Source organism: Rhinolophus sinicus, linkage group LG09, assembly GCF_036562045.2.
Source record: "Rhinolophus sinicus isolate RSC01 linkage group LG09, ASM3656204v1, whole genome shotgun sequence".
In the NCBI taxonomy this organism is placed as follows: Eukaryota; Metazoa; Chordata; class Mammalia; order Chiroptera; family Rhinolophidae; genus Rhinolophus; species Rhinolophus sinicus.
This window is the reverse complement of record NC_133758.1, coordinates 37,958,457-37,983,929: the sequence shown is the minus strand read 5'-3', so window position 1 is coordinate 37,983,929 and position 25,473 is coordinate 37,958,457. Positions and strand designations below refer to the sequence as shown.

At 37.2% G+C, this 25,473-nt stretch overlaps 1 protein-coding gene across 4 annotated transcripts in view; it reads left to right on the top strand.

The window, feature by feature from the left end:
* Positions 1–380: 380 nt before the first annotated feature.
* Positions 381–25,473, top strand: part of TAF4B (TATA-box binding protein associated factor 4b) — a 118,827-nt gene continuing 93,734 nt past the window's right edge. For 2 of the 4 annotated variants that reach the window (XR_012498777.1, XM_019741280.2), the window contains exons 1-5: positions 381–1,212; positions 16,155–16,300; positions 17,384–17,491; positions 22,944–23,105; positions 23,208–23,330. Coding sequence is in view for 3 of the 4 variants with exons in the window: in XM_019741280.2 (XP_019596839.2) it covers positions 870–1,212; positions 16,155–16,300; positions 17,384–17,491; positions 22,944–23,105; positions 23,208–23,330 (882 nt within the window). In the remaining variant the exon portion in view is untranslated. The remainder of the gene's footprint in view (positions 1,213–16,154; positions 16,301–17,383; positions 17,492–22,943; positions 23,106–23,207; positions 23,331–25,473) is intronic. The other 2 variants (XM_019741282.2, XM_019741281.2) reach the window with 2 other exon arrangements.

Genomic DNA, 25,473 nt, shown 5'->3' with positions numbered 1-25,473 from the left:
TTTAGAAAAAATCCCGCGGAACACTGAGGAAGCGTGATTGAGTTCTTACTGAGTTACCTTTCTCCAAAATCAGTCCTCCACAGTGCTTCAAAAGTAGAAGTCTGTGGGAAGTCTTGTCCCGGCTCTTTAAAAGGAACACGCAACTGGATATAACAAGGGGAAGAACGCAGATGCCGCAGTTTTCCAAGTGCGATTTGCCCCTCCCACGTGGCAGATTTTTGGCAACTCGCCCCTCCCTGCTTCGGATTCTGGGAAAGATTCTAACGCCTTCTGGAGCCGTCCCTAGTGACGTCGGGAGCGCGATTCCAGTCTGTGGCCAATTACGCGGCCGGATTCCGGGGAAGCCCGGGGCGGTGGTGACGGCCTATGCGCGTGCGCGAGGTCTCCGCGCGCGGCTATATAAACATGGCTGGCCCGGTAGCGCGGCGGGGCTGTACTGAGCTTGCGTAGGGGGCTTTGGGGAACTCGGGGTTTGTGGTTTTGAAACTTCTGGCGGGGCAACCGCGCCGCAGTTAGGCTGGGAGGTGGGAACCAAAGTGACGCCCTTCCGGGAGTCCCTCAGCCAAGCTCTGCTGCAGCGGGACCCGAGGCTGAGCCGGCGCACGTGGGAGCGCCGCTGAGGAAGCCGCGAGCCGCGGCGCAGGTGTGGGCTGCTGGCCCGGCCACGCGGGCGCGAGGGAGGTCCCGGACGGACGGGTTCCGCTTCCCAGCGGCACCCATCGCTGACTTCTGTGTCGCTGCCCGTGCGCCTCTCCCTAGCGATGCTGTGGAGCCGGAACTTCACTGGAGTCGGCTGCTGCTTGTCAAGCCTCCGCTCGTCTCTGCTCCCGGAACGGCAGCGCCGCAGCTGCTGCTGATCCACCTGGGGGATGCCCGCGGGCCTCACGGAACCGGCCGGCGCCGCTCCCCACGCTGGCGTGAGCGCCTCCGGGACCTTGACCATGGCCCCTGCCGGGGCTCTGCCGGTCCGGGTGGAGAGCACTCCGGTGGCGCTGGGCGCTGTGACTAAGGCTCCTGTCAGTGTCAGCGTGGAGTCCACGGTGTCCCAGCCCCTGCGTTCCCCCGTGGGCACCCTGGTGACTAAAGTGGCTCCTGTCAGTGCTCTTCCTAAACTCAGCAGCGGCCCTCGTCTACCTGCTCCTCAGATAGTCGCCGTGAAAGCCCCCAATACCACAACAGTTCAGCTGCCTGCGAATTTGCAGCTTCCTCCAGGTATGTTGATCACCTTTTCCAGTTTATCTGTCGGTCCAGTCAGCGGTGACATGGGAAACGTCGCAGCCCCGGATTGCGCCTTCTTGCTGGTAGCTCTAAAAAGCTCAGCCACGAGAACCTTTCGTAATCTTGACTTGGCAGGGCAGTGATTTGGCTTTACAATTAATATATCCTCTTTGAGTCCTTACTGCATAGTTTTTGTTTCCACATTTCAAGAAAGAATTTTTTCACCTAACTGACACTAAAAGCTGGAGCAGCATATTTAGAAGGGCCTTTGAAGCACTGGCTCCTACTTGGAGGAAGACAGAGTATAGCTGAAGTTTATTTTCATGTGGAGAAAGGATCGATATACATATACATATATACATATCTACATACATTACGATGTAAAATAAAAGTGTAAGTTTTCTCAGGTGTTAAGACAGAGAATTTTAAATTTAAGCAAGGCAACGTTTTAAGCAAGTTTACTGCTTTATAGTTCTAGAAATATTCTGCTTTTTGCACAATCTTTAGATGTGTGATAATTGTAACTGGGTTATAATACTCCCTCTCAGGGAGCAAGTGCAGAAGTTGACAAATAGATCAGAGCCATGGGATTATTATATTTGAAGCAGTCTGTGAATGCTACAGTTTATGAGTATGAGACTACTTTTTATCCTAGGGTTACTCTATTGGGTTGTTTTTTCATGATGTATGCAAAGGTTTTGCTTTGTAATCATTTACATATTATAAATCTGCTGAAGGATATTTGAGTCTTCCACCTTCTTTATTCAATTGAAAGTCTCTTGAAATTTTAGTGGGGAAAAAAGTACAGCTCACGTTCTTCTTTGGAGTGAACTCTACTCAGTGATACTGTCTTCTGTTACTTTTGCTCATCAGTAATTGGAACTTGGACCCACCAAGATAGTAAAGAAGTGAAACCATTTGATTCAGAAAATTTCAGTATCTCCTAGCAAGATGATGGGGACTCTTGTAACTAATGTTCTAGTTGTTCATGAAATTTGTGGGAAAATTATGTTCTTCGCTTTTGATGAAGTTCTGTTTCAGTTTTGTATAGAACACAAGGTACATACACTTGTTAAGATGTATGCACCAATGGACATTTTCTGCCAGTTCTAAATTGCCATCCTGCGTGCGCTCTTATGGTTTGTTCATCATAACCTCTTTTTCTAAGAGAATTTACCCGGTGCAAAACTCATAGGTGTCAGGGAATTCGAATCCAGGTCTGTTTAACTTTTTCCACGACACTATGCATACCACTTAGCATGTGTGTACAGTATGCCTCATTGGGTGTCAGTACTAAAAGGTGATCTACAGAATTTTATACACTAACCTTTTTATACACAGAGAAACCAAAACTGAAACTCACTAGAGCTCAGTAACAGCAAACTAGGACCACAGCCTAAATATGCAACATGAAAACATTTCATGCTACTGACTATGGATAAAATCGCTTAAAGGAGAGGAGATAAATTGCCTTTAGGAATTGTTAGTTATAGAGGAGGTGGGAAGTGCTTTGAGGAATAGCTTTTGGGAATTTCTGCTGATGTGTGGCAGAAGAGCATACTAACATTAGTACTCTCATTGGTGCAGAATAAGATAACCAAGAGTTGAAGAATAAAATGGAGACTCTGATTAAAGTAACGTTTTAAAAAGGTTATAATTCTTCTACCATTTCTTTTATATACTGAGCATTAGCAGTTGATTACTCAAGGATGCTTTAATTATATAGAAGTCAGCTCTTCTTTTTTTTAAGATAATGTATTTTAAGTGTTTGATTCTCTTCAGAATTTCCTCTATGAACAGAACTTGTTTTAAAAAATATAAATATACACCACAGGTTTTTCTAGGGAGCAGGGGCTGGAAATAAAAAGGAGGGGGCTTTGTGTAGAAATGAAAGAAACTAAGTGAAGCTTTGGAAATTATTCTTCTGTTAAATGTTTTTGGCAACCTCTCCAGTCTTCTTTTTAGTGAACTTGTGGGATTTTAGGCCAGACTGTGACTCTTTCTGTTTTTGGTATTCTGTGTCTCTCCTATCATTTGAGAGTGACGATCAAGGACTTGAGTATTCCTTTTTTGTCATAAACTGGTAAATTCTGTTTGACAGTCATACTGTACAGAAGTTTGTGAAAGTTATTTGTGAGACAGTTTGAGGTCCTTTTTCATCAATTCCTTCATGCTGAGGTATGGCATAAGGTTTGCCTCTGCTTTCTCAAATCCCTGAACCAGTTCCTGGATAAGCTGGTGGTTCTTGTTTCCACTCTGGCTTTATCAAAGGGATATTCCATGATCATCAGCTTTCACAGTTGTCACAGTGCTATTAGACTTCATGAAGTGAGAGGCTCTTCTTTTCAGTGCTCATCATATGTGCCACAGGCTGTTTGGATTCAAAAGCTGTGGAGTCAGCTTAACCAGATAGTGTCAATGGCATCATTAATTCTGTGGATTGTCATCCCTCAGGAGAAAGTGCTGGCACTCTTTTCCAGCTACTCTTCAAGGCTCAGATAGGTTCTCCTATTTTGTGTTCTCACTTGCACTCTTGTACTTTAACCATCATACTTCTCACACTTTAGTTTTGTTACTTCCCTTATTGACTGTAAGTTCCACAAAGGTAGGGATGCTATGTTGCTGACTATTATCCCCAGGGCCTAGTATGTTGCTTGGCCAGGGAAGGCACTTAATTAAGTATTTGAATACATGCGTGAGTATACAGAGGAGAGTAGGGGGCAATCAGGCTGCAGCCCTTAAGGGATTCCAAGGGCCATCACACATATCAGTATGTTTTATTTTTAATTTCTTTGTTTACTCTGCTTACAAAAGTGGTATATGTTTATGTAAAAAAAAATTACTAAAACATGATACCCACTTCACCAGAGTATTGCTATTAATAATTTGTTGTATCTCTTTCATGTTAGTATCTATAAATTGTCCTCATTTTTTGACTTGCTTAGTCGTCCTTTATAGCAGCGCACCATCATTTTTGGAACCCTTTCCTGTTCATAGACATTGATATTGTATGCAATATTTTATGCTATTACAAGTAATGCTATAATAAACATCTTTGTATGTATATTTTTGTGCAGTTTTGTAAACATGTTATAGGATGCTGGAAGTGGAATTGTTGGTTCAAATGGTAATATTTTAAAGGTATTGCTAAATTTTACCCCCAAAAGATTGTTTAAATGCATACTCAATGTTAATACTTTTAATACTTAATTTTAAAAAGCTTCCCATGGAATCTAAGAAGTCATTTTCTAGACTTAATTTTAATTAATGGTAACAGAAGATGAGTCTTTAATTGAGTGCAGAGAGAAAGAATTTGAATATAGAGAAATGTGGGCTGGATGATAATATGTAAATTTGTTACTTACTGAATAACTATGCCTAAGTGGGATTTTGTTACCTTGAAGGTAAGTAAGTATATACTACTATATAGTAGCTGGGAAGGTTTAGTTCACAGAGTAAGGTTTAGGCCACAGAGTATGGATGAGGTATTGTGCTAATCAAGTTTGTAAATAACAAGGCACTTGAAGACTTAGCCTTTTGGGAGAGTAGTGGAGTATAGCAATATAGGGCAGAATATTGGCCTTGGAATCAACAGACCTGGATTTGAATACCAGCCCTGCCACTTAATAGCTTTGTGACCTTGGTCAAGTTTATTAACCTCATCCTGAACCTCACTTTTTTTATCTAAATAGTGGATCATACCTTCTTCATAGAAGTATCATAAGGATTAAATAAAATGTATACAGGCCTATTTGTACAGAACTCTGGGGAACACCATTTGTGTGGAATACAATGCTATATAGCAGAGATGTCCTGAATATTTAAGGTGCCTGTGTAGCATTTAGCTCCAGGTACCCTGTAGTTGCTATTAGTCTAATAATGTATAAGCATCCACCAAATTCTCAATAGTTTAAAAGGATGAGCATTTAAATAACCTCAATGCCTACCCATCCCCATTTTTTTTAATTGAAAATTTGTTGTAAAAAATTTGGAAAACAAAAAAATTGTCCCAAAATATTTTGAGTTGTATTTTTCAGTCTCCATTTTTATGTCAACTGTATTGAGCTACAATTTTTGTTATTAAAAAAAGGAACCCACTTACAGTGAGTTTTGAAAATTTTGACAAATGTATCAAATCAAATATAGAACTGCAATCAAAATATAGAACATTTAATTCCCCAAAAGCTTTTAGTTTCTTTGGGGAAAAACGAGAAAATGTATGCATGCCTCTTTTAGTTTTATTTTAGTTTTAGTTTAATTGGGATTCTATGATATAATTTTTATATACTGCTTTCCACTTACCATTATATAGTGATTATTTGTATGTTATAAACTCAAAAGTTTAATTTTAATGGCTGCATAGTCCATTATTCGATCATTTCTCTACTTGTCCATTTAGATAACTTATGGTTTTTTGTTTAAAAAGTTATTTATAAATAAAAATAAACCAAATTAATTGTATTTAGGTTATGGTATGCATCTTGATTATTTTCTTGGGACAGTTAAGAAGAATTCGAATTTCTAGATCAAGGAAATATGAGTATTTTAAAGTTAATAGTTTGTTTTTTACTTAGTCATACATTACAGTGCTAACTATATGCTAGGTTCTATGCTTAGTACCATGAATATAGTGGTAAATAAGATAGACGCAATTCCTCTCCTGGAAACCAAATAGATTTTTCTAGAATTTCCTTAGATTACCCTAAACTTAATTTTTCTCCAACAATCCTTTAATTTTTGTAAACGAATATAAAACAACCAGAGATACGGAAAGTTGAAAAAAAGAAAAAAGGTAAAAATCATCTGAAATCTTATGGTCCCATTTTTAAAAGATGAAATTTAATAGAGGTAAGCTCTGTTTGGACAAATCAGCTGTGTAAATGGAGGATAGGAGAGCTGTACCATAACTAACAGGAGAATCTGGGATAAAAATTTATTTATTGATTTAATTTTCCTTTCATTTACTCAAAGAATTATGGGAGTGAGGGGAAGAGGGAAATTTAAGTGACTTTAAGCTCAGTAGGGGAAATTATGACGTTTGAAAAATTAAAGGAATTGAGCCCATGGTGCCTGCAGAAGAAACAACTTAGGATATATTAGCTACCTTTTAAGTGTTTAAAGGACTGTCCTGTGGAAATGAAAAGTGGGCTTATTTTATGTGGTTGTACAAGGGACCCTCACATCTGTGAATATTAATGGAAGCACATTTTAGTTCCATATTAAGAAAAAACTCTGTATTTCTTGTATGATTGTGCAGGAGTGACATTTGTACATTTCCACCTTCCTGACCCTGGAATTCTTTGAGTAGACATTTTTTATAATGTCACCACCAGTCAGGCATTTATGTATAGGTATTAAATTATAATTGACAAATTCTAAAGTCTTTCGGGCTCTTACATCTGTATGGATCTGCTATCCTTTCTTGAGTATGAAGGAAACCAGAACATCCACTTCAGCCTGCCACCAAGACAAAGTAGGAAAGGCTTCTTGGGACAAAGCAGCTCCCTGGGTGGAAAAGTAGAGTATGTTAAATTATGTACCAGATTAGAAAGTGGACACTAGAGACCACTTTACACTTTTAATACCTTTATAGTTTTAGAAGAAAGGTGCTTTGTAACCTAATGCATGGTTATTTTCTCTCAAAATGTCTGTAGGATAAATAGGCAAAGCTGGCTATCCTTTTATTATTGGAAAAGGTAAATCTCAGATGTTTATCAGGATTGGATTCAAAGATACTTTGTAACTCGTCTTCAGAAAAGAGATAATGTTCAGTTTCCTTTATATATATGTGTTAAGTACTAGGTTGTTGCCCATTGGAATTGGGCTTTTGGGATAGATAAGCACTTCAGTCAGAAGAGTATCCAGAGTTCAGGTGAGTTAGTTATTTTATTCTCAGTACAGTAGTCCCCCCTTATCTGAGGGGGGATATGTTTCAAGAACCCCAGTGGATACCTGAAACCATAGATAGTACTGAACCCGATATATACTATATTTTTTCCTATACGTACATGCACTTTACAGCTTCTCTTTGGCATATTTAAATTGCCAGCCTCAGTACTCTTGTGCTTTGGGGTTATTATTAAGTAAAATAAGGGTTCCTTGAACACAACCACAGCTATATGGTGACAATTGATCTGTTAACTGAGATGGCTACTTAAGTGACTAATGGGTGGATAGCATATACAGCGTGGATATGCTGGACAAAGGGATGAGTAATGTTTCAGACAGGACAGAGCGTGAAGGTGTGAGATTTTATGCCACTCAGAATGGCATGCAATTTAAAACTTAGGAATAGTTTATTTCTGGAACTTTCCGTTTAATATTTTTGGATTACAGTTGACCTTGGGTAACTGAAACTGCAGCAAGTGAAACTATAGATGGATAAGGGGGAACACTACTGTATTGTCTATTCGCAACTACTCAAATATTACCTCTCAGTGATATTTTGAGTAATTAGTTGAGGAGTTTGGATTGTGGACCTTTTGGCATTAATAATAACTACTACTAACTTTTAAATACAAAAATCCTTTCAAATGTGTTGTCTCATTTGATCCCTTTAACAATCATGCAAGTTAGGTATTAAGTCTCTCGATCCACAAATGTGGATTCTTTCCATTTATTTCAATTTTCTTCAATTTCTTTCCAACATTTTGTACTTTCTAGGGTATTCGTTTTGTATTTATTTTGTTAAATCTATTCCTAAGCATATTATGCTTTTTTTGATCCTTTGTAAATTGAATTGTTTTCTTATTCATTGCAAGTATATATAGAAATAGTCAGGTTTTGTATATTGATCTTCTATTTGGCTGCCTAGATGAATTTGTTTATAAATTTTAATAGTTTCTTTTTGTGGATTTGTTAGGATTTTCTATAGACAACATTATATTATCTGTGAATAGATAATTTCACATCTTTCTTTCTAATTTGGATGCCTTTTATTTGATTTTCTTGCTTAATTGCCCTGGCTAGAATTCTCAGTACAATGCTGAACTGAAGTGATGCTTGTAGGCATCCTTGTCTCGTTCCTCACTTTAGATATCTTTGTCTTGTTCCTGCTTAGGGAGGGAGCATTTAGTATTTCACCATTAAGTATGATATTAGCTGTGGATCTTTTATAGATTTCCCTCCATCAGACTGGGGAAGTTTCCTTTTATTCCTATTTTGTTGAATGTTTTTATCATGATAAAAGGGGTGTCAGATTTATTCAAATACTTTTTCTTTATATTGATGATCATGTGGATTTTTTGGGTCTTTATTCTATTGATAGGGTATTTTACACTAATGTTCACATGTTAAGCCAACTTTGCATACTGAGATAAATATCACTTGGTTATAGAATATCACACTTTTTATATGATGCTGGATTCAGTTTTGTTGAGGATTTTTTAATCTATATGCATAAGGCATGTGGGTCTCTAGTTTTCTTGTGATGTCTTTGGTTTTGGCATTAGGGTAATATACAAACCTTACAGAAGGAGTTGAGAGATATTCCCTCCTATTTTTTGGAAGAATTGGTGAAGGATTAGCATTATTTTCCTTAGATATTTGTTAGAATTCTCCAGTAAAGCCCTATGGACCTGGGATTTTCTGGTGGGTACTTTTTTGATTACTAGTTCAGTCTCTTTGTTAGAGGTGTATTCAGGTTGCCCGTTTTCTTGAGTCAGTTTCAATGGTTTGTGTGTTTGTAGGAATTTGTAAATTTCATCTCAGTTATCTAACTTATTGGTTTACAATTGTTCATTGTATTCCCTTATAATTTTCTTCAAATTTAGCAGTAATGTCTCCTCTTTCATTCCTGGTTTTACTAGTTTGAGCCTTCTCCCCTTTTTCTGTAGTCAATCTATTAATAGGTAAAGGTTTATCAGTTTTGTTGATCTTTTCAAAGAACCAAATTTTGTTTTGATTTCTCTCGGGGTTTTTTTTTTTTTTTTTTTAAATCTCTATTCTATAGACATATCTTGGAGATACCACCACCACAATGAAGTGAATATCTCAATAATACAAGCCACACGAATCTTTTGGATTCCCAGTGCATGTAAAAATTACATTATACTGTAGTCTATTAGTGTGTGATAACATAATTTAGAAATACTTTATTGCTAAAAAATGCTAACCATCATCTGAGCCTTCAGCGAGTTGTAATATTTTTGCTGATGGAGGGTCTTGCCTCAGTGTTGCTGACTGCTGACTGATCAGCGTGCTGGATGCTGAAGGCTGGGGTGGCTGTGACAATTCTTAAAATAAAACAACATTGAAGTTTGCTGTATTAGTTGACTTCCTTAGCATGCAATGCTGTTTGACAGCATTTTACCCACAGTAGAACGTCTTTCAAAATTGGAGTCAGTCCTTTCAAAGCCTGCTGGTGCTTTATCAACTAAGTTTATGTAATGTTCTAAATCTTTTGTTGTCATTTCAATAATCTTCAGAAGGACTAGAGTCCATCTCAAAAAACCATTTTTCTTTGCTCATCCGAAACAGGTAACTCCTCATCTGTTAAAGTTTTATCATGAGATTGCAGTGATTCAGTCACATCTTCAGGGTCCACTTCAATTCTAGTTCTCTTGCTTCCCCCCCCACATCTGCAGTACATTCTCTACTGAAGTCTTCTTGAAACCCTCAAAGTCATCCATGAGAGTTAAAATCAACTTCTTCTAAACTCCTGTTAATGTTGATATTTTGACCTCATGAATCATGAATGTTTCAATAGCATCTAGAATGGTGAATCTTTTCCAGAAGGTTTTCAATTTACTTTGCCCAGATCCATCAGAGGAATAACTATATATGTCAGCCTTACAAAATGTATTTCTTATATAATAAGACTTGAAAGTTGAAATTACTCCTTGATCCATGGGCTACAGAGTGGATGTTGTGTTAGCAGGCATGAAAACAACATTCTCATTGTACATTTCCGTCTTGGGTGACCGGGTGTGTAATCAGTAAGTAGTAATTTTTTGAAAGGAATATTTTTTTGAGCAGTAGGTCTCAACAGTGGGCTTAAAATATTCAGTTAACCATGTTGTAAACAGATGTGCTGTCACCCATGCCTTTTGTTTCATTTATAAAGCACAGGCAGAGGAGATTTAGCGTAATTCTTAAGGGCCTAGGATTTTTGGAATGGTAAATGAAAATTGGCTTCAACTTAAAGTCACCAACTGCATTAGCCCCTAAATAAGAGAGTCATCCTGTCCTTTGAAGCTTTAGAACCAGGCATTAACTTCTCCTCTAGCTATGAAAGTCCTAGATGGCATCATCTTCCAATATAAGGCTGTTTAGTCTACATTGCAAACCTGCTGTTTTGTGTAGCCGCCTTCATTAATTATTTTAGCTAGATCTTCTGGATAATTGTTGCCACTTCTGTATCAGCACTTGCTGTTTTACCTTGCACTTTTATATTACCGAGAGTGGTTTCTTTCCTTAAATCTCACGGACCAATCTGCTAGCTTCAGAAAACTTTTCTTCCGCAGTTTCCTCACTACTCTCAGCCTTCATAGAATTGAAGAGAAGTCCTTGCTCTGGATTAGGGTTCGTATTAAGGGAATGTTGTGGTTGGTTTGATCTTCTGTCTTGACCACTAAAACTTTTCTCTATATCAGCAATAGTACTGGTTCAGTTTTCTTGTCATCCGTGTGTTCACTGAAGTGGTACTTTCAATTTCCTTCAAGAACTTTTCCTTTGCATTCACAACTTGGCTAACTATTTGGCACAAGAAGCCTAGTTTTCAGCCTGTCTTGGCTTTAGACATGCCTTCCTCATAAGCTTAATCATTTCTAGCTTTTTATTTAAAGTGAGAGACATGGGACTCTTCCTTTCACTTAAACACTTACAGGCCATTGAAGGGTTATTAACTGGCCTGATTTCAATATTGTTGTGTCTCAGGGAATAGAGAGGTTCAGGGAGAGGGATAGAGATGAGGAAATGCCAGCTAGTCTGGAGCAGTCAGAACACACACATTTATTGACTTGAGTTTGCCATCCTACATGGGTATGGTTTGTGGTGCCCCAAAACAATTACAATAGTAACATCAAAGATAACTGATCACAGATCACTAGAACAAATATAATACTAATGAAAAAGTTTGAAATATTGGGAGAATTACCAAAATGTGACACACACACGAAGTGAACAAAAGCTGTTGGAAAAATGGTACCAGTAGAGTTGCTGGACACAGGGTTGGCACAAACATTTAATTTGTAAAAAGCACAATATCTAGGGGGTGGCCGGTTAGCTCAGTTGGTTAGAGCATGGTGATGAAAACACCAAGGTTGCCAGTTCTATCCCCGCATGGGCCACTGTGAGCTGCGCCCTCCTTAAATATAAATAAATAAATAAATAAATAAATAAATAAATAAATGTACAATATCTATGAAGCGCAGTAAAGCGAAGTGCAATAAAATGAAGTATGACTGTATTTATCTCTTCTCTAATCATTAATTTCCTTTCTTCTGCTTGACTTTAGTTTTTATTTTGCTCTTTTTCCCCCTAGTGTTTTAAGGTGGAAGGTTAAGTTAATGAGTCTTTTTAAATACAGGCATTTACAACTATAAAATTTCCTATAAATACTGCTTCAGCTGTATCTCATAAATCTTGGTATGTTGTGTCTTTATTTTCACTCATCTCAAAGTATTTTCCAATTTCCCTGTGATTTCTTCATTAACCAACTGGCTACTTAGGAGTGTGTTGTTTAATTTCTACATATTTGTGAGTTCCCCCAATTGCTTTTTGATTTTTAATTTCATTTAATTGTAATAGGAGACCATACATTGTATGATTTCAATCCTTTTAAATTTATTGAGGCTCATTTTATGGCCTAGTATATGGTCAATCCTGAGTGTTTCATATACACTTAAGAAGAAGGCTGTTATCTGGTGGTGTATTCTATAGATGTGTTTTAAGTCTAGTTGATTTACAGTCTTCAAGTATTTCATTTTCTTGTTGATCTTCTATCTAGTTGTCTGGCCTTTATTCAAAGTGGGGATATTGAAGTCTCCGAAGTATTATTATTGGATTGTCAGTTTTTCTCTTAATTTATGTCAGCCATTGTTTCATATGTTTGGGGCTCTGTTGTTTGGTGCATATATTTTTAGAATTGTTATATCTTCCTGATCCACTAGCTGTTTTATCAAATATAAAATGCCCCTCTTTATTTCTGGTAACATTTTTTGTTTTAGTCTATTTTGTTTGTTGTTAGTATGGCCATTTCAGCTTTCTTATGGTTGCTGTAGTGTGATACATTTTCCTCTTTTCCTTTCTACTTTTTTTTCTATTTTTGAATGTACAGTATGTCTCCAATAAGCAGCATATAGTTGGATCTTATTTTTTTAATCCTGCCTAACACGTTTTGCCTTTTGATTGGATTATTTAATCCATTCACTTTTAATGTTATTGATATATTCGGTTTAGATATGCATTTATTTTTGTTTTTATATATATTTCCTCTCCTTTTAACCCCATTTTTACTCTTTCTTGCTTTCCTTTGCATTAAGTGACTATTTCTGATGTAACATTTTAATTCCTTTATATAAGTATATATGTGAATATGCATGTGTGTGTATATACATATATATAATACATATATATATGTATTAGTGGTTGCTTTAGGGCTTACAATGTACATTGTACTAGAATCTATTTCACATTTATATTAACTTATTTCAGTGAGATATAGAAACGTTTCTCCTATTTAGCTCATTTCCCTCTTCATTTTTGTGCTATTATTGCTCTACATATTGCTTCTAGATATGTTACTAACCCAACAATACCTTATTACTTTATGTAATTTTATGTCTTTTAAAGAAGGTGACTGAAGAAAGAAGAGCAAAGATATATTTGTAGCATTTATTTTATTACCCTCTTATTCACCATTTCTGGTTTTCTTCATTTGTTCCTGTGTATTTGAGTTACCATCTGAAGTCATTTCATAGTGCAATACAACTTTGCTCTTACCCACTTCCTTTATGCTGTTATTCACAAATATATTACATTTCTATATGTTATAGATCTAACAATACGATTACATGCATATTGTTCTATACAGTCGTTTTTTTAAGCTATTAAGAGAAGAAAACAGAGGTTAGCATTTATACTGTCAAATTACATAATTACCTTTACCAGTGCCCTTTCATTTTCATGTGAATTTAAATTACTGTCTGGGGTCCCTTGTTTTCAGCCTGAAGAACTTCATTTAGTGTTTTATGTGTGGCATGCCTGTTAGCAACCAGTTCTCTCAGTTTTTATCTGGGACTGTCCTTATCTTCAGTTTTAAAGACATTCTTGGTGGATATCTAATTGTTCATTAACAGTTTTTTTCTTTCAGCAATTGGACTATGTCGTTCCACTGCCTCCTACCTATCTTTAAGCTCATCGATCTTTCTTTTGTCCTTTCAAGTCCAGGTCCTCTAGTGAATTTTTTTTATTAGTTATTGTACTTTTTAATTACAGAATTTTTTAATTATATCTATTTCTAGGGATATGGTCTATTTGATGAGATATCATACCTTTTTTTTAACTTTAATCATAGTTTTCCTTAGTCTTTTGAAAATATTTATAATGGTTACTTTGAAATCTATTAGATCTGGCATCTAGTCCCTCTCACAGGTGGTTTCTGTTGCCGGCCTCTTTTCCTGTCTCAGACTTTTTTCTTTGCACATCTTGTCATTTGTTGTTCAAAACTAATATGCTGTAGCAATTCTAGATACTGGGCCCTATTTCCTTGATGTGTTACTATTGTTTGCTTGTTTATTTTTTTAATGTCTGGCTGGATGATATTGGTGAAGTCTATTTTCTCCCCAGTAGGAAGCCCCTGATGTTGCTCCTCTTTGGAGGACACAGCAGTGGGCATCAGTACAGCCACTCTGGGATGACAGTGGCTCTCTGACTGTCTCTTTCTGTGACCTCTCTGTTAAGCTTTGCCTCTGCCGGTATCTCACTCAGCTGTTGGTCTCAACTCTTCGACAGCCATTACCCTATTGTTTCCACAGTGCCCTAGGGTCCAATTTGCTCCATTGTCTCATTTAATTAAATTTGGGCTCCTTTACAGGGATAGTTTTTGAGATTTGTTAGGATCCCAAGAGGGACCTTCTTAGTTGTCTCTTTGTCTGGTTGTCTCTGGTAAACTAGAGATAGGCTTATGGCTTAGTTTATAGCTGTCCTGAAGCTACCAGACTTCTTTTAATTGTCCCATTGTATTTGCCAGTGTCCTTGGCCTTGAGCTTTCCCACACTTTGAAATAAAGACAGCTCCTCTAGGGATATATTTGGAGCAGGTACCATGATTGTAGCATGCTTCTCTCTGAGCGATATCCCTGCCATAGCAGTGAGTACTGGATGTGGATGGTAAGCTCTGGTCTTTTCTGCTTATCTCTCCCAGCATGGTACCTCCACCCTAAGAAAGAAATGGAGTGAGGACGATTGGGGCCCAAGTATTCTCAAATCCTGAGGTGTAGAGTCTTCTATTCATGAGTCGAGATGGGCGAAAGAAGCCTGAAACCTCTTGGATGCACTTGTCTGAAATTTGTCCTGTGCTGTAGCATGTAGCTTGGGGTTGGGGAGATGAGAAAAGCTAGTGGCCTGCTCCTCCCAGGAATATACCATAGCCCTCTACTGGGAGCTTGGGAGGGAACGGAGGCCCTGCATGGGCCTCACTGCCTGGGGTGGAGTTTCTATCATGCTCAGCTGGGAAAGGAGGGGGAGTGGGCTGTGATTCAGATGCCACAGATTCTTGATGTTCCTACTGAGTTTTAGTAGATTTTCTTTAATAATTGTGTACTCATTTTCTGTATACCATACAGCAGCATGTTCAAAGACTTTAAATGGTTTTTAAAATGGCTGTTTTTACCACTTATGCTTGTTTTGCTGAGGAATGGGTTTATTGAGCTCTTCATGCTGCCATTCTTGAAGTAGAATTCCAACTGCAAATATTCTTGCTTGTGCTTCCTACTGACGTGGACAAGAATTTCTTTAGATTTAGAAATACTGGATTAGAGGGTATGCAAATGGAAATCTATATTGCACAGCTGGCATAATCATATACAGATACATAAAGCAGTTGTGCCAGATTGTACGACCGCCATCAAGATATTAGAGTTCTTGTTGCTACAGATCTCTGTAGCACTCAGTATTGTCATTGGCCTTCTCAGTTTTTGCCTATCTGGTGGATATAAAGTGATATCTCATTGTGGTCTTAATTTACCTTTCCCTGTCATTGGCATCTGTGTTTTGTGCATTTTGGATATTCGTCCTTTGAATATATGTGAACTAAAATTTTTCTCCCATTTTGTGGTTTGTGTTTTTATCTGGTGGTGTCTTTTGCTAAACAAAAGTTCTTTTGATACAGTGGAATGTATCACACATTACATATTTAATAAATTCTTCCCTATCCCAAGTTTAGAAAGATAATTTTCTACACTAAGAGTTTAAAATGTTTTGCGTTTACCCTTAATGGTTTTCGTCTACAGTGCGAAACTTTTCTTCTTTTCCATGTAGATAACTCATTGACTCAGACCTATTTATTGAATAGTCCCTCTTTTCCTCACTGATTTGAAGTGCCTCTTGGGAAAATTTGATACTACACATCTGTATGAGTCTGTTTTGGGATTCTCTATCCTATTCCATTGGTCAGTTTGAGTAGTCTTGTGTCCTTACCATACCATCTTACGTACTGTAGCTTTATAAATAGTTTGATGCCATGAAGGAAAAGTGTTTTCCCTCCTTCAGAAATGTCTGAGCCATATGGTTAGACTTTTAATATTTTAAGTAGCTTTGAGTAAAAACATTTTTTTCACATTATATGTGATAATTAGTAGACATGGAATTCAGTATGTAAATACAAATTACTTATTCCAACCATTTACACTGTTGAGAGGAATGGGAGAAGAAATGTATTATGCTTCATTTATTAGCTGAGGTCACTTTTTGATGTGTTTTTCCTTTTAACTACAGGAACGGTTTTGATCAAGAGTAACAGTGGTCATTTGATGTTGGTATCTCCTCAGCAAGCTGTAACAAGAGGTGAGACCACCAGGAACATAATTTCAAGGCCAGCTGTACCAACGAATACTCAAACAGTCAAAATCTGTACAATGCCGGTAATATACCTTAAAGTTTTTTCCATCTTCTTTAGTTTTCCAGGTATTGTGTTCATGTAAACATGTACGTATTTGCCAGTAAAAATAATCGAAGGGATGATTCTGCTCAACTTTTTGAATTAAGTTATTTTCTTTGAATAGGTCAATTTAATCAAGATGTTTGGTTTTGTCATTTGGTAATTGCTAAAATAATAAAAATTGAATCTTCTTACTCAAAGATTTTGTCCTCAGGGAATGTTCAAGGGCTATTTGCATCTCTAAATGGAAAGAAAACTATTCTGTTTGAATTTTCATTTGTGACAGAATATTAAGACTACAGTTTATAATATTTATTTATATCCATATCTTACAGGAATTACCTTGAAGAAATTCACAACTCTGCTGTAACATTTTATTAATTTGGCACTGTTAAGAAATGATTTATTTTATATACATGATAATCTTTCTGGGTACCTGAAGCTTATCTGTGTGCCAGAGTTTAAAAAGTGTTTTTATGGGCATCTTTCTTTGGTTAAACAGAAAATGCTGAATAAAGTATAGCATTTTCTTGATGAATCAAGCTTATCCTAAAGAAAGATTGCACTGTATTCTGTGGTAAGATCATCGTTGCCAGTTTAAATCCTCCCATCCCCCATTTTGTGCTCTCCTAATTTGATTCTGGGTTCTCAGTCATTTTCTCTGTTACTGTATCTGTTAATGATAGCTACTCCTTCCCTTTCTGGTTTGCTTTATCTAACTGTTGTGGGTTGAGAAGATAGGTTAGCATATTTTGTTTATAATTAGATGTTAAATAAGAATCTGTGTTTTCTATATGAGCCAAAGAGTCAAGTTAAAGCTTTTAATGCTGAAATACTGTGATATTTATTTGTTAGATTAGTTGTCTCCTCAGAAATATGAAATGAGTTTCAACTGGCCAATTGACCAGTTAGATTCATAGCAGAGAACGTGCATATAATCTATAAGATTATAAAACCAGTTATAACAAAGAAATTTGCTATAGTACAGTGTTTTAATGTTTGCCACAGTACTGATTGATTTTAATTACTAATATTGATGATTGTATTATTCTACCAATCCCCCCAGAATTCTAATTCACAATTAAGCAAGAGCATGGCAGTGGCACCTGGTAAAAAATTGGCACAAATAGGAACTACTATGGTAACCACTGTTCCGAAGCCTTCCTCAGTACAAGTAAGTTGGGACTGACTTGTGGCCATGTGTGCACTGGTTATTCTCTCATCTTTCTTTATTATTTAGCTACTTCCTGCCAGATATATAAGCCAGACTATGTGGCATTGAAGAGAGCAATTCAGTGAAATATGATGACACTTGCCAAACTGGAAACTGTTGGCGGTATGGGAAACAAGATAAACATGGTCTTGGGATATCAGTTTTATTTGAATCTATTAAATTAATACAAATGCATCAAATAACCATGTGTTGTAGTGTGTAGAAGCAGGTGCTGGAACAGAATTTTGGTGTATGGGATATTTATTAGGGATTGATAACCTGTGGAAGGGAAGGACAGCAAGTAAGAGTTAGAAGTAGATGCAAGCCCAATAAAGCCTCAGCCAGTCAAATGGAGAACTTTGGAGCAAATATGGCTTGTCAGAGTTGTCCCACTGTGTGTCAATGAGATTGGCAGGGCCTTGATTTCCCTTTGTGATCAGTCATTGGATGTGGACTCTCCAGGGAGAGTTGTACTCTTGGGAAAGATAATTCTCTGTGGCTGAGAAAAAAACCTGAAGGAACCGGCAACTGTAGGCTGATAGCATTCCCAACAGCGTGGGAAACACACATCTCTCCTGTGATAGTGTATCACATTATACTCCTTGCATTATGGCATTTATTTCCTCATACATGTTGAAGACCGACTCTTTTGGGATTCCAGTGGGAAAGTAGTAGGATGAACTACAGTTCATCCCCACTGCTGCAACTGACACTCATCTTTCTCCTCCATTATGCATTCCAGATTCCCCTCACCCTCAACTACCAACTCTGCTGGTTATGGTAGCTTAACTGATAGCCTGGTCACACCTACATCCCTGAAGGATACGAGGTCCTAGCCACCATGCTCTTTGAAGCAGGAGTTGCTGTACTTGTCCATTTGTCCTCACAAACGGGCAAGGAAATACCAAGAGGCACTTAAGTGAGTCACCTGGAATCGCCATACATATTCCCCTCAGCCTCTGTTGGGTAATAGCAACCCCACCTATTCCAGATGTCTGGTCAGTTACACCTGTCATGATAATGACTCTTCTTTTTCCTGCTCGTCCCTGGACGCAAGGAATTTGAAGTGCTCAGGAGGCCGCCATGGTGTCTAGTTTATAGGGACTGTTACTATGTCCTTCGGTGAAAGTGTCACCTCTGTGAGTAGAAATGGGAAGTACAGAGTCCCCTGGTGGGTCTTTGGGCATGATGGTATGTGGTTTCATTCATCCCGCTGCTCCTTGATTCCTTGGTTCTTCATATATTTGTCCCATTGGGGAAATAGTACTGTATAGAAATTTTTGATTCAGTGAGTATACTGAGTCTTGGAGGATGGAGCATGGGATTCCATCTTCATAGAATATCACCTCTGAGTTTGTCCTTCTTCTGTGCCTTCTGTAGATTGTTCTAACACTTTAGTAGGCCTGTAGCTTCTGAGCATGCCATATATGATACAATCAGAAGATCCCATGGTCATGGGACCACTGTCACACTTCCTTTGCTGTATAGAGGGTACATCTCCATGCGGCATGTTATATGAAATCCCATGCTGTAACTCAAACCCTCTGTTGGTGTTCCAGAATTTATTTAACCACACTATTCCCGTTCTTTTTGTCTAACAGAGATAGTGAGCAGTGAGCCTGATATTAAACATAGGGTTTTTCCCCCTAATGGCTACCATTTATTGAGCATTTAATGTGCTTGACACTTTTTAGGTGCTCTGCATCTAACATCTTGTTTCATCTTTGTGACTACTCTATATGGAAGTGTTATCTCCGTTATGAATATGTGGAATATTTAGAGAGGTTAAGTAAGATACTTGAATGATTTCTGCTAATATGCAGCGAAGGGGGAATTTGAGCTGAGGTCTCTGTCTGACTCCAGAAACAGTTCTTCATGACCTCTGAACTGATTATCTCAAACTCTAGTTTGTTTTTCCTTTAACATAAGTACTAAGGAGATTATTGGGCTAAAAGGTATGAACTTACGCCTACTGGTATCTACTATTGTGTTGTAAGAAACAATTATGTTCTTTAGAATGGGGTTCTTTGAAGATCATATGTAGATGCAGAATAATACCATGGAGAAGTGTGTGAAACTGGAAGAGACTCACAGATCCTAGAAGAGGGAGACATGGCCTGCCATTCAGGGGGCCACATGAGGGGCTCAACCAAATAGGTGGGGAGCTGACAGAGAGTGAGGACTCAGGGGCAAGTACCTTAATTGAAGGCTTAATTGTGTGGAGTACACCAGCAAAAGGGCAAGGGGATTTCATTTGTGTGTTTGAATGTCACTAGGTCACAGTTGGGAGGGCAGGAAGGGGAACCTGTAGCAGGGACCAACCTTATTACACCAGTGCATCTGGTCTCCTGGATGGGGTGCTTAGAGCCTGTTTATGGGGATGCTGAGGCATTAGGAAAATAGGAAGTTATAATAAGAGTTTACAATATAATTTTGTTATTTTATGAAAGGTTTTTATCACTTCAGCAGTACTTTGAGTATATCAGTTTTTTCATTGGATCTGTTTCTCAAAGATTTAGTACTTATAGTTGTTCTAAAATGGTATATCTAGATTAGTTCTTTTCCTTTGATTATTTTTTCATGTATAAGTCTACCATTGATATTTCCATGTGGATTGTTTATAACCTAATTTAGATCGATGCATATTAGCTGGGCTCTTCCTCAGTAGTAGGCTAAAGTAGTAGATATTATTAAGCAGTAAAGTTAATGAATAATATCTGTGTCCATTTTGAGGGGTAAAGCATCTCAGTTTGAGGCATTTCTTGGAAATAAAGAGCTAGAACTTGGAAACGAGAAAAGATAGAATTTTTGTATTTGACTATTTTGACTATAAAGGCAAATGTGAATGTGTTAAGAAATTTTGTGTTTTCCTATTAATAGGTATTGAAATTTATTTTAAATGGCTGTATAACCCAGGAACTAGTCTGAAATCTTTGTTCCACATTATGTTGTATTTGATGATGAAGACATAGCCTGGCCCATTGTTAGGTTGGAATATAATGCGCAAATGATTGCATTTGTTTTTTTTATTTTATGAGGATTTTTCTTTTTTTATGAGGATTTTATTGGGGAAGGGAAACAGGACTTTATTGGGGAACATTGTGTACTTCCAGGACTTTTTTTTTCCAAGTCAAGTTGTTGTTCTTTCAATCTTAGTTGTGGAGGGCGCAGCTCAGCTCCAGGTCCAGTTGTCGTTGCTAGTTGCAGAGGGTGCAGCCCAACATCCCTTGTGGGAGTCGAACCGGCAACCTTGTGGTTGAGAGGACGCACTCCAACCAACTGAGCCATCCGGGAGCTCAGTGGCATCTCAGCTCAAGGTGCTGTGTTCAATCTTAGTTGCAGGGGGCAGAGCCCACTATCCCTTGCGGGACTCGAGGAGTTGAACCGGCAGCCTTGTGGTTGAGAGCCCACTGGCCCATGTGGGAATCGAACCAGCAGCCTTCGGAGTTAGGAGCATGGAGCTCCAACTGTCTGAGCCACCGGGCCAGCCCAAATGATTGCATTTGGAATTAGTATTTCTAATTACATATGAATAAACCCGAAGCTGATTGCTCTTTCCAACAGGTATAGAAAATGATCCTTCTCGAAATGCAATTTAGCCTGCTAAATTTCATGCAGCTCATTTTACTGGCTCTATCTAATAACTAATTTTCACAGATTATTTCTCATCTGTCCCAGCTCTTTTCTCTCCTGTCTCCCAGACATGCCTAGTCAGTGCCAGTGCAGTCTTGCAAAGCATAGAAGTTCCATTGGCTGGTCTATATCTAGTCTAAGGCAGAGTTTCAGTTGAGTTTAAGATAGTCCTTCATTACTTCAGTGAGATTACGTAGATGACTGGGCTTAGGTACCCCTTCGTGCCTTTTAAGAGGTTGGAATTGGCATGGAAAGTACATGTATGTGGTAAGGTAAGGTTATGAAGGACATATTTTGTACTGCAGACAGAATTAAATATTGACAAGGAGAGTAGAAATGCCATAAGTACTCCCTCTGCTCACAAATATTTAGGACACTTTTCCTGAACTCATTTCATTGGGGCTTATTTTGCTTCATAAGGGAGAGGAGCAAAACTCCCCTGAGGAATGCTTCTCACTGATACTGAAAGGTGATCATACCAGCTAACGTTCCAGATTACAGTTTTGTAAATTAGTGGCACAAAGAGTGAATGACTGAACATAAAATAGACTCATTGAAGAAAGAGTATTTATTTACTGTACATAAACCTAAACAAGTTTATTAGAAAATCTCCATAAGGACCCAGAGGAAACTGCACAGTAGTTGTCCTTGGAGAACAGGACTAAGGATAGGAATAGAAGGCAGACATCATTTTTATTGTTGCCTTTGAGATCTGTTCATACTTAATAAAATTATACTAATTTAGGTGCAATTTTTTACTGTACCTTTTTTTGCTTGATATTTCTTCATTAGTTCTAATCATCATCAATCAGTGTGTTTAATTTCCTTCCCATTTTTACCCTTAAAACATTCTTGTCTAATACAAACTCCAGTTTTTCTAAAGTGGGAAATTTGGGTGTACATTCAGATTCACCCATCTTGACTATTACAAAAGGCAATTTTCTTGAAGATGATGGTAACTTGACTTTTTGGGCTATACGCCTATAGAACACACGCATTTAAATTAAAATAATGATGCAGTGTTCACTTTTCTGTGTGAATTGCAAATACTGTTCTCTCTCCCACCTCCAAACTTTACTCATGTTCTAACTTTTAGTGTCTGTCTTTAAAATAAGATTGTTGATTTATTTCAATATGGTTGTCTAAATTACTATCTGATTTGTGATTTCTTGTATGAAACTTTTTATCCTGCAGGTGGTGCTATAATCACACCTCATTTCAATACAGTGTGGAAGAAGCAACTGAAACTCTTTGCAGTCTGAAAATGAGATGTCACTTTTGTAATATTTATAGTGCATACTCTTATAGTCTACATAAAAGCATCTTATCTGAATATAAGATGACCAGTAAATCTCTGCTTTATGCTTAAGAAAATTACAGGACAGGCAGGAAATGCTATATTTTCATATAGAGGCTTATTATTTCACATCGTTTTTAGAGAAGTAGTAATATTTTTTGTGCTTGGCACTGTATTTCACAAACAACCTAGGATAGTAGGTACCATTGCTATCCTTGTTTTTTATTTATAGGAATCAGAGGGTTAGCAGCATTAAGTAACTTGTCTAAGGTCAACACTTAGTAGGTAGGTAGATGAGACTAAAACCCAGATTTGCAAGAGTCCAGAGCTTTTATAACTGTGTTACATTGCTTTAGACTAGGTAGAGCATAACATGAAAGCAAAGATTTTAAGATCTGTTGTAATCTGGTAAATGTGAGATGAGGCACCCACTATCATACGTATCATAGTAATACATATTTAAATATATACTTTTAATTTCAGCCTGTGGCTGTGCCAACCAATGTTGTCACAGTTACTTCTGTGAAGCCGTTGAATACTGTAACTACCCTGAAGCCTTCAAGTTTGGGAGCACCACCCGGCCCCGCAGATGAGCCCAATCTCAAAGCAGAGAACTCAGTAACTTCTCAGACTAATCTTTCTCCGGTAAGCTGTCACCAGTACCTTACATAAATGCAGCTCTTTACAAATTTTCTTGGATTCTATTTTCTAGCTAACGTTTGTGTTTGTTTCTATTTCTTTATTTAGATGATGCTTGAAAATGTGAAGAAATGTAAGAACTTCCTTGCAATGTTAATAAAACTAGCATGTAGTGGATCACAGTCCCCAGAAATGGGGCAGAATGTGAAGAAACTGGTGGAACAACTTTTGGTAATTAGTACTATGAAATCTTGCAAGCTCTGTAAGAATTCATAGAGCATGTTTTAAATGGGAAATAAATGTTTTAAAGTGAGGTTTATTTTAAATGGATTTTTTTGATACACTTTGCTTTTGCTTCTTGAAAGCTTTGTTATGATTATAAATCTTAGGCAAGTAAATCTATTATAGTATATTACTTTCTATATGCCAGTCCTGCTTCCCTTAGCCTAAAAAGAGCCTTGGAGAGAAGGTTGACTGGTCAAATAAAAAGTTGATATTCAAATTGTAAGTACCAGAAAGTCAGACTGTCAACAGATAATAAAATTGAGTTTTCTATGTCCAAACAATAAACTTTGGGACCTGTGGAATTAACTTCCTTAGGTCTCAGTTTCCTTCTCTATAAGATGAGAAGAATAAATGTGATGACCTTTGAGGTTTATTTAAGTATCATGATGCTGTGTCTTTTAGCTACCAAATTACACATCCTTGATTTCTTCTATCTTCTTTCAGGTAAAATGTTTAGATACATTACAAAGCGGATGAAGGTGGAAATTAGCAAATATTGCATATTATATGCTTAAGAACTATGCTGAGGATGTAGCAGACAAATATAATTTTGGATATTTTGAATTGCTAAAATCTACATACTTCTCTGGCTATCTAATGAGAATTTTCATGTATTTTCGTATAAAAATGGTTACTTTTTCCCTAGCAGAAGACATTGACACTACAGTTGACCCTTGAACAACACAGATTTGAACTGTGCAGGTCCACTTAGATCCTTGGTTGGTTGAACCCAAGGATGCCGAGGGCTGACTGAAGAATCAAAAGTTATGTGCAGATTTTCCACTGCACAGCAGTTGGTGCCACTGTCCCTGCATTGCTCAGGGGTTAACTGTGTTTCAAATAGTGTACAGGAAAACAAGCATAGTTTATAAATATTAAAATACCTTCTTTACTACTTTTTTTTAATGCTTCCTATAATTTATTAGCAATAGAGCACATTTGAAATAGTTTTCTATTTGGGAAAACTTTTACATATTTAAAATTATAAGTCATATAAATAAGTTTTTATCTTTTGAGCTTTTTTAAGTAAACATTGAGCTTTTGGTCTTCCATTTTCAAGGTATGTTAGTTTTTAAAGGAGATCTGGTGACTTGTTTCTCTAAGATGGAATACTCTGGATTAAGAGGAATGATATGGGAAGGAACGTGTATCCAAGAAAACATTAAAAAGTTTCTAAGTACTAAGTACAAAGAATGTGATGTGATGTGTTTTCCAGTGACAGCCTATTTTTTCTTCTTCTTTTCGATAAAATGCCTATCAAATACCCAAGTCTTCTAAATCAGCACAGTTGGTTTGACATTCTTACCAGTAAATGAAAAAAAAGAAGCTAGTTCAGCTAGCAACTCAATGACAAAGTGCTTTTCCTTGAGTTTCTTAATTTGATTTGCAGCAGAAATGTTCCATGTGTGGTTCATGTTTTGTTATAAACAATATTAAAAAGATGTCTACTGAAGTGTTGAGATTTAGGAAAATTAATTTTTACTGCTTCACTAGGACATTTTAAAGTGAAACTGGCTCTATTTTTGTTTTTTACCACAAGTGCATAGTGATGTAAAATACAATAACAACTATTTCAATTTGTTGCCATTACCTTTCTTGACAGCATCTTTACTATTACTTTCGTACCATCAGAACAAACCTCAGCACAGTGAAAAAGGCAAAAAATTTTTTTTAGTATTAATGTGACAATAATGTAGACCTCATAGATCCCTTAAATGCTTGGATTGTAGGGCAATATAGAAAGGTTCTTAAGTCCTTTAGAAAAGTAGTTTATCTTATGGCCTACAATAACATTCTAAATAGTATACCTTAGGGTCTTACAATAGCATTCTAAAAATATAGTCTTACCTTGGTTAAGGTAATTTCAAAGTGGAAAAAGCAAAACAAACAAAAAACCAAGGCTCCCAAACCAAATAACTTCCTGTTCTCTACCTTAAGAAATTTAGGATTCCTATGTCTTCAACTTAATTGTTCTTAACAGACTGTAATATCCTCATTCAGGGTGTTAGCGCTACTTACTTTGCTTACTGGGATCTTAAAAAAAATCATCCCTTCATTGTGTTCTGTGTGAACAAACATCTCTGTTGTT